The 9,205-nt window shown below is 39.2% G+C and overlaps 1 protein-coding gene across 1 annotated transcript; it reads left to right on the top strand.

The window, feature by feature from the left end:
* The first annotated feature begins 256 nt into the window (after nt 1-256).
* LOC143890634 (alpha-terpineol synthase, chloroplastic-like) lies at nt 257-7,995 on the top strand. The gene is made up of 7 exons (XM_077395332.1): nt 257-385; nt 3,934-4,195; nt 4,274-4,649; nt 5,978-6,172; nt 6,317-6,455; nt 7,366-7,611; nt 7,696-7,995. The coding sequence occupies exons 1-7, from the start codon at nt 257-259 to the stop codon at nt 7,993-7,995; spliced, it is 1,647 nt and encodes a 548-aa protein (XP_077251447.1).
* Nucleotides 7,996-9,205: the final 1,210 nt, after the last annotated feature.

The following is a 9,205-nucleotide window of genomic DNA, read 5'->3' as shown; positions in this document are numbered from 1 at the left end:
TTGGAAGTTAACGGTGGCTCCTCCACTCCTTTGTATATCCTAACGAGGGGGGGGGGGGGGGGGGGAGATATCACTGCCCAAAAGAAAACGTGTAAAATACAACAATTTGTTTTGTAAAACCACATTTCTCTTTGAGGAAACATCTTGTATTATATAGGACAGGGAAGAGAGTATAAATATCCTCACCATTCTTCTTACAATTATAGCTCTTTCTCTCATCTTCCTGTCCCGTGCTTCAGCTAGGAGAAACGCAAACATGGCTATGATGATCACATCCAGTCTAAGAACCCAAATGTTAGAGCCGACCATGAATCAACGATCAGCAAATTACCCACAAAGCCTTGGGGATTATGACTTCATTCAGTCACTGAAGAGTGATTACACGGTAATTATTGCAATCCCTAATATTTTCTATCATTTTTTTAGATGGTGAGATGAATATTATGAGAAGAGATATATGGGGCCCACCAATTTACACTTCATGTTTTGATAGATGGGGGGCACCATCTTCCCCAAACCCATGCCTGACTGCCTGAGGTGGAGTCCAGTAGTCTTTAAAAAATACTATGGGACTCACTTCGTAGGATGATCCAAATGTACTGTTCATTTATTGGGCCACAACATAAATAGGTTGCGCTGCGTAAATCATCTCCATAGGATGATCTTAACCTCTTGACCTACAGTGGCTTCTATAACAGGCAATTCCTTTGGAGATCGGAGTGTAGAAATTATGAGAAGATTTCACTAATTCTTGGATAATTTCCATTGATCATAGCAATTGCTTATATAGAGCGTATAAAGATAAACAAAGAATGGAATCTAGATAACAATGGAAAAAGATAACTCTAATCTAATTCACTTGCCTAATCTAACCCAACTACTCTATCTAACCCATTCAAATCAAATCTTATGATCTGATTTTATTATCTAATATATCTACTTGCCCTATCAACAAACTTGCGTAATCTACCAAAATCCAACGGTGAGATCAACATATTCCAACATGCCCCCTCAAAGGTATATGGATTAGAAATCAATATACGTTTGATTAAACAGATAACCTCAAAAGAAATACAAAGCTAAATTTCGCATGAGAGAAGAGCCTCAAAGTGCTGGATTGGACTCAAGCCGGAATGGGTGAGTCTTTAGGCTGGTGTTGAATACCAAACCCTCTAAAATGGGTCACTATGGACCAATGCCGGAATGGGGAAGAAATCGGTCACAATGGACCAATACCGGAATGGGCAAAAAATGAGTCACAATAGACCAATGTCGAAATAGACAAGATTGCTGGAATGGGCAAGAAATGGGTCACGATGCACCAATGCCGAAATAGGCAAGAATGTCAGAATGACAACGATTAAATGGGCATAAGGAAGACAGGGAGAAAACAGAGGGCGGCAATGATCCTGCCTTCGCAATATAACAATCTCTAGACTACAGATAGAAAAAAAAAGACACTAGGATTCGATGCGATAGTGGGTTTAATTGGGGCCGGGCAGATGGCGGACTGGCCGACCACCGGAGAACAAAAACACTTTATTTGTGATCATAGCAATTCTTGGATAATTTAGGATTTAGGATTTAGGATTTCACTAATTCTTGGATAATTTCCATTGATCATAGCAATTGCTTATATAGAGTACATAAAGATAAACATAGAATGGAATCTAGATAACAATGGAAAGAGATAACTCTAATCTAATTCACTTGCCTAATCTAATCCAACTACTCTATTTAACCCATTCAAATCAAATCTTCTGATCTGATTTTATTGCCTAATATATCTACTTGCCCTATCAACAAACTTGTGTAATCTACCAAAATCCAATGGTGAGATCAACATATTCTAACACAAAGGGTAAGGATCATCCCACGGAGATGATTTACAAGATGCAGCCTATTTACATTGTGGCCCAACAAATTAACAGTTTGGATGCCCCTATTAATTGGGGCTGCAATACTATCTGAAAAATACAGGACTTTAGGTGCACACAACATATAAAATCTGATAATTACTTACGTAGCTAAAAGGTGTCATTTCCTTATCCCTAGATTTTATATGATGTGGGGCCGTATAAACCCATGTTTTTCAGAAAGTATTGTATGGCCCACATGATGAGATAATCCAAACTGTCCATTTCTTGGGCCACAACGTAGTCCAGTTGTACCCCTAAACTTATTTCCATAGGAAACTTCTATAGATCGAAGGGTTAGGATCATCCTATGGAAATGATTTTTGGGCACATCCTATTTACAGTTTGGCCCTACAAATGGACGGCTTGGATCTACTTATGGTGTGGGCTATGGTTTGGATTTACTTATATATGGTGTGGGCTGTACTGTACTTTTTGAAAAGTATGGGTATAAAATCTCTCGTTAGCCCTTTTCCATATTTTTTTTGTCCAGGCTAGCTCAGCCTGTGTGTGTGAGAGAGAGAGAGAGAGAGTTTAGAAACCGCTTTACTAAAAAATCTCCATAGAAACCGACTTACAAAACCTCTCCTAACTGCTGGACCACTCTAGTTTATGGTAGCGGCTGGACCAACTTATTACCCTACCAAAAAGGTGGTTCTACTAGCGCTGTTGGAGCCATTATGTCATTTAGTAAACCAAACAGTCTGTCTACCTGCTTGGAAACATTCTCACTAAAAAGAGTGAAATGGCCTTGCTACTTCAGAGATCTAGCGAGCCACCATTTGAGACAACTAATGGGAATTCTCGTTCAGATATTGTCTAAATGTAGCAGCCACATCCTGAAGTGACAAGAATGTGTCCAAGAACCACGTGGGGAAGATAGACCACTTGGTAAACCTGGATCAAGATTCTCCCCTAGCGAAGGATTTTTTTCGAGTAGAAGTCCTTCTATCATGTGTATTGGGAATCTCGGAAACATTAATGGCATTAGCATTTCTAGGAGAACTAAGGCTAGTAGTTTTACTTCATGTATTATGAGCCGTTTAAATTCTAGGCGATGCATCGCAACCCACCAGGGTGCCAAAGAGATGGTGTTTGGCTTAAAAAGCTGCTCGACGCAATCAGCCAGTACTTCCTTGTGTGTGCGCGCGCGCGTGATTGGAGCATGATGATAATGTGTGCGCGCGCACGGGTGTTCTAGCCTTTCTTCGAGGCAAGAAATCAAAAACTCTATTCAAGGAGTTCAAAGACTGAAACGTTTCCATCCCACTGTTTGGTTGCCCATTTTAGGGGGTTTGTAAGAGTTTCAGATGCTTGAGATCTTCCAAAGATCTCCCAAAAGCATGTTTGGTTGCCATTTAGAACTTTGACCACTAGACAACTTCTAGACATCATTATTACATTTTATCCTATGTGGCGGAGATGTCCCCCCCCCCCCTTAATCTTCTCCCCAAATTATTTTGGTGAAATTTGAGGAGAAGATCTCAACAAATTCTTGTCTTATTATCTTTTCTCTCTTTCTCTCTCTTCCATTTCTCGTAGATTGCCGCGCAACCAAACACACCGGTCAATCTTCCACTATTCTTCTCCCAATCTAATCTTCTTGTCTTCTCCCCTTTGACCTCTTCTTCTCCTAATCCCCCACCCAACTACTAGCAACCGAACAGAGCAGATTGGATTTCAGGAGATTGAGAAGAAGAGGGGAATGGCACTTCTTCCTCGGACTCCTCTACATTTGCACAGAAGGAAAGGACTTTTTAGGTGCAAGACGCGATGCTAAACGTAGGGATGTTGACACACGCAGTATTTGAGCGGCACGTCGACGCATGTTCCGGTATTTGCACGTTGTTCCATTTGTTCATCAAGTGCCATCGTGGCATTTGACTTGTTGACCCAGTCCAAATAGACTATTACTCGATTATTCCATCTTTTATGACCAATTGAACCCCAAAATGAGTGTAAACAGTATTCATCCAATATTATTGAGCAAATATCATTTTCTCTCTATTCTTCACAGGGTAAGAGTTATGTGCAACCGATCGAGAAGATGAAGGAAGACGTGAGGTGTCTTCTCAGAAGGGAGGAGCAGCCCGTATCTCGATTGAAGCTGATTGATACCCTTCAACGCCTTGGTGTGGGATATCACTTCAAGAATGAGATCAAGGAAGCTTTAGGTATCATATCCATAGATGAAAGAAACACGAGGAGGAAGAGTGATCTCTATGCAACGGCTCTCAAATTTAGGCTCCTTAGACAACATGGGTTTGAAGTCTCAATAGGTAAATCTACTCTCATGCCATAACAGATTTTATAAACTTGTTGTGATCCCTGAAGTCTGTATTGTTTGTGAGAGACAGATGTTTTCAGTGGCTTCATGGACGAGAAAGGCAACTTCATGGCATCACTTTGTGAGGATATAGAGGGGATGTTGAGCTTGTATGAAGCTTCATACCTTGGTTTCGAAGGGGAGATAGTCTTGGACAAGGTCAAAGCATTTACGATGAGGCATCTCAAGGATTTCAAGGAGAAGTGCTTAGATAAAGACCAGAAAAGACATGTTGAGCATGCCTTGGAGATTCCTATCCATTGGAGGATACCAAGGTTAGAGGCTAGGTGGTACATTGAAACATACGTGAGAGACGAAGACATGGACCTTTTGTTATTTGAGTTCGCTAAGCTGGATTACAATATGGTACAAGCCATAGACCAGACCAATATTAAAATCGTATCAAGGTAAGTGAATTCCATATATCATCCATCCATGTACATCTCTCTATCCACCCCCCACCCCCCAGCGCGCGCACACACACATAACCATCTCTCTCTCTCTCTCTCTCTCTCTCTCTCTCTCTCTCTCTCTCTCTCTCCATATATATATATATATATATATATATATATATATATATATATATATAGACACACACACACACATGGGGAGACTGTTCGTGAGCTTGAGCTCGTATAAGCTTATATGAGCTAGAGTGCCCAAACACATGGGTCCCACGTTTTTGTGGTGATCCGAACCATTCATTTGCAAAGCCCCATCATAGATAGGGTGTGTACAAAAAATCAGGTCAATTTGATCATCCTAACTCCTCCAAAAGTGGAGTGAAAAAATTGGCAGATTTGTCGACAAACAATGTCTGTCCATTTTCCCTCCACTTTTGGATGGGTTAGGATGATCCTATGGACCTGATTTTTGGTACACACTATCTATGTAAAGGCCTTCCACATGAATGCTTTGGATTGCCCCAAAAAATGTGGGACCCATGTGATTGTGGCACTCTAGCTCATATAAGCTGTATGAGGTCAAGCTTACAAACAGTTTTCTCTATATACATATATAAGGAAATGATATTAGCACAATCATGTTTTAATAGTTGCATGGTCCCAACTTGTCTTTCCTTTCTAAATTAGCTTGTGAGAACATTTTGGGAACTGTAATAACATTTTGGGAATAGTTTCCTATATATATATATATATATATATATATATATATATATATATATATATATATATATATATATATATATATGTGTGTGTGTGTGTGCGCGCGCGCGCACTTGCCCATTTGCTAGGGGACTTATATCCAGACTACTATATTTTAATAATTGCATTATTTACTTTGTTTTACACATTTTAATTAGCTTTTCATGAGTCATGACTGTATGTAAATATAGGAATGTCTAGCCAATTTTGCAGCGCGGCCCCTTCTTTTCAGGAAAGTACCAACTCAGATGAGTTCAATGCATAAGACACATTCAGCCAAGTTAGCACTTTTCTCTTGAAAAAGGGGGGCCGCAAAATGGCTTTGTCCAAAATTGCAATAATCAGACCCCTATCTTTGTTAACAATTTTCTTATTGGCTATTAATTAGCAGATGATATAAATCCTAAAAAGTTATCAATGACCAATCAAAGAAGTGCTAAAAAAATAAGGGAGTGCCATTATTAATACAATGGAGTGCTGATATCATTTTGCGCACACATCTATTGGTTAGGTGTATAAGGAACCACTAAAAGAAGTTACCCTGCTCTTTATTTGTTGCCATTACTTAATAGGTGGTGGAGAGACTTGGGACTTGGTAAGCATTTGAGCTTTGCTAGAGACCGTTTGATGGAGTGCTACGTATGGACTATTGGAACTACCTCAGAACCTGTGTTTGGGTACAGTAGAGAAATGGTTACAAAAATCGGTCAACTAATAACAACCATTGATGATGTCTATGATGATATCTATGATTCCATAGAAGAACTGTAGCTCTTTACAGATGTTGTTGATAGGTATAGACTTTGGAGATCTTTTCCATACCTAGTAGAGTGTTTGTCAATATTCTATGATCCTACAATGTTTCTTGTCTACTTTCTCACATTACAAACATTTGATGAAATTTTGTGCAGATGGGATATTAACTCATTGGAAAAACTTCCATATTACATGAAGATATGTTTTATTGCTCTCTTCAACACTACCAATGAAATTGCTTATGAGATATTAAAAGATCAAGGATTGGAAACTCTCTGGCATCAGAAGAAGCTGGTAGTGCATTTATTCTTTCTGTTATCAATTCACATTTCACTCTTTAATAATTCAACCATAGCTTCAAAACTCCCCCGCATCATTGTTCGTCATTGTTGACTCGTCCAATTCAACTCCCTTTGCACATGGCTGATTGCTTGTTTGTGTCCACATTTTTTCTTACAAAAATAGTCAAAATTGTTGGCCCACTTTGAATTGATGGATAATGTTGTGCTGTGATCAAAAGAGAAAGCTAGGGAAGGTAGCCTGGGAGATATACGAGATATACGGCCAAAAGGCTTGTGTAGAGATCCACCAAAACAAAAGTGTAACACCAAATCAAAAAGACGTTTATATCAAAACACACTTACAAGAGATAACTACACTTGTTCTCCCCTAAGCCTTCACCCTTGAAGCTTCTCTCAAAGCTTTTCCTTGAAGCTCTTTAAGCTTACAATTTCTCAGAAAATTTCTACAGTTCAACTCCATACTTATAGGCTAAAGACGTACCTAAAAATAGTAAATATATCGAATGCATAGGTGAAGTCCCCATGAGTTCTCTAGGTATCCGAAGCAATAACAAAGGAACTCACCATTTGACTCTTTGATAATCTACTTAGACTTTAAGAACTCTAGAAAACACAAAAGTCTCTTTACGTTTTCCACACATAATAACTACCATAGAAGACTACAATGATTTTTCACAAAAAATAACAAATACTAATTTTGATTGACAATTTCCAACAAAAGTTCCCTTGACACTCTCTTATGACTGTGCCGACTGAGTACTCAGTCTTGTATACGTCACACAGAGTTGACTAGCATATGCTTTTGCTGCATTTTATCCTGAGTCTGCATTTTGAAACTAATTTCGTTCTGATCATGCTTGCATGTGTTCTACATATCTAGCTAGAGACTTTCTTTAATTTAGTTGGTAGATTTATGTAAAGCATATCTTCCGGAGGCAAAATGGTATTACAATGGATACACGCCGACACTTGACGATTTACAAAATGCATGGATTTCAACATCAGGGCCAGTTATACTAGCTAATGCCTATTTATCAGCCGAACCAAAGATAACGAAAGATGCACTGCAATGTAATGACAAGTATCCTGATGTTTTACGCTGGTCATCGATGCTTCTTCGACTTTGGAATGATTTGGGTACTTCAACGGTAAATTAACTATACTTATCTTCCATATTTACCTATTTAAATGACTGACTTCATTGTATATGCATATATGTTTCACCAATATAGGCAGAGCTAAACAGAGGTGATGTTCCCAAATCTATCCAATGTTACATGCATGAAACAGGCGCTCCAGAGGAAGTTGCTCGTGAGCATATAAGAGGACTAATTAGTGATATGTGGAAGAAGATGAATAAAGATTCTTTCTCTTGTTCCCTTCCTGAATCTCTAACCTATGCCGCATTTGGTCTTGCAAGGATGTCCCACTGTTATTACAAATCGGGGGATGGATTTGGTACTCCAAATAACGAAAATATGGAGCGATTCATATCATTGCTGGTTGAGCCCATTTCGGTTAAGAAATATTAAGCCTAGTTCGATCTATGTAGATAAGTGTCAACTTCCTAATAGTAGGTATCGGATTATACCTAAGTGTAATATTATTTACATGAATTATGAACATGGACTACCAAGAATGTTTATTTAGAAGAATGCTTTTTGGAGCAAATTTTAAAAAAAAAAAAAAAAAAAACAAAGAACGCCTTTTGGAGTTTGGATTACCTCTAAAAAATACACTCATAAGCGACGGATAAAATCCTTCCCCAAAATGGCGAAGGATAATATCCATCTCAAATTTTATTTCTTTAAATAAAACAAATGTATTTATTTTCAACGATTCAATATAAAATGGAATAACTCTCCGAATCCTATCATACCGATAAGAAATGGGCAGTAATACACACTCTATCTATGGTTTGTGGCCTAACAATTAATTTACTTAAATACTTGAGCAATGTAGGCCCCACCCATTTTTTTCAAAATAAACTGTATGGCCCACACCATAGGACGATCCAAACCATCCATTTGATGGGCCACATTGTAAATAGGTTCTGCCGCAAAAATTAATTTCCATAGGATGATCCTAGCCCTCCGATATAAAGAGAAACTGCATATTATGGAAACCTCTATAGATCAGAGTGTTGCGATTATCCTATGGAAATGATTTTGGGGGCACAACCTATTTACGTTGTGGCACATCAAATGGACTGCTTGGATCATCCTATGGTGTTGACCGTACACTTCATTTTGATAAAAATGGGTTGGTTCCGCTCGACGGAAGACCAGACTCGGAGCATAGTGACTCCTCGGATGACATAGGCTCCTCGGATTTCTTCGAGGGGAGCCTTGTCATGGGGTTCTGGCTCGAACTACTGGACCAATGCTCTGTCTACTCGCTCCGTGGGCCGCGCAGTTTGCATTGCAACTCTATTTTCTCTCGTGGTGAATGGTCTAAACAAGTCGTCCAGGTCATAAACTTGTCAGGCCAGATTGTTGAATTGATCCATCGTTGGTTCATCCATGGATTGCTGACCCGAAGGTCGAACGAATGTCTTCAGTCTAAGGCAGGTTTTGGGAACCGATCCTCGAACTTAGTCTAACCTCATAGTGAGACCTTCGATGTCTTTGGTTGCTTCTTCTTGTCACCATGATGCTCAGATTCTCAGTTCCCTTGATGATCCCACGGACGACGCCAATATGTTATGCCGAGATCCATATTTCGGGAGCGAATGTTCTCGAG

This window comes from Tasmannia lanceolata, unplaced genomic scaffold (genome assembly GCF_043159265.1).
Source record: "Tasmannia lanceolata isolate RefF3 unplaced genomic scaffold, GAP_Taslan_0.1 ptg000013l, whole genome shotgun sequence".
Taxonomy (NCBI): domain Eukaryota; kingdom Viridiplantae; phylum Streptophyta; class Magnoliopsida; order Canellales; family Winteraceae; genus Tasmannia; species Tasmannia lanceolata.
The sequence above is the reverse complement of the archived record's forward strand: the minus strand, read 5'-3'. Positions and strand labels throughout refer to the sequence as shown.

Bases quoted from the DNA above. Each gene is read 5' to 3' on its own strand.
- LOC143890634 (XM_077395332.1), top strand. From the start codon at position 257: ATGGCTATGATGATCACATCCAGTCTAAGAACCCAAATGTTAGAGCCG. The intron at 4,650-5,977 runs GTAAGTGAATTC...ATTACTTAATAG, and splicing joins AATATTAAAATCGTATCAAG to GTGGTGGAGAGACTTGGGAC. The intron at 7,612-7,695 runs GTAAATTAACTA...TCACCAATATAG, and splicing joins ATGATTTGGGTACTTCAACG to GCAGAGCTAAACAGAGGTGA.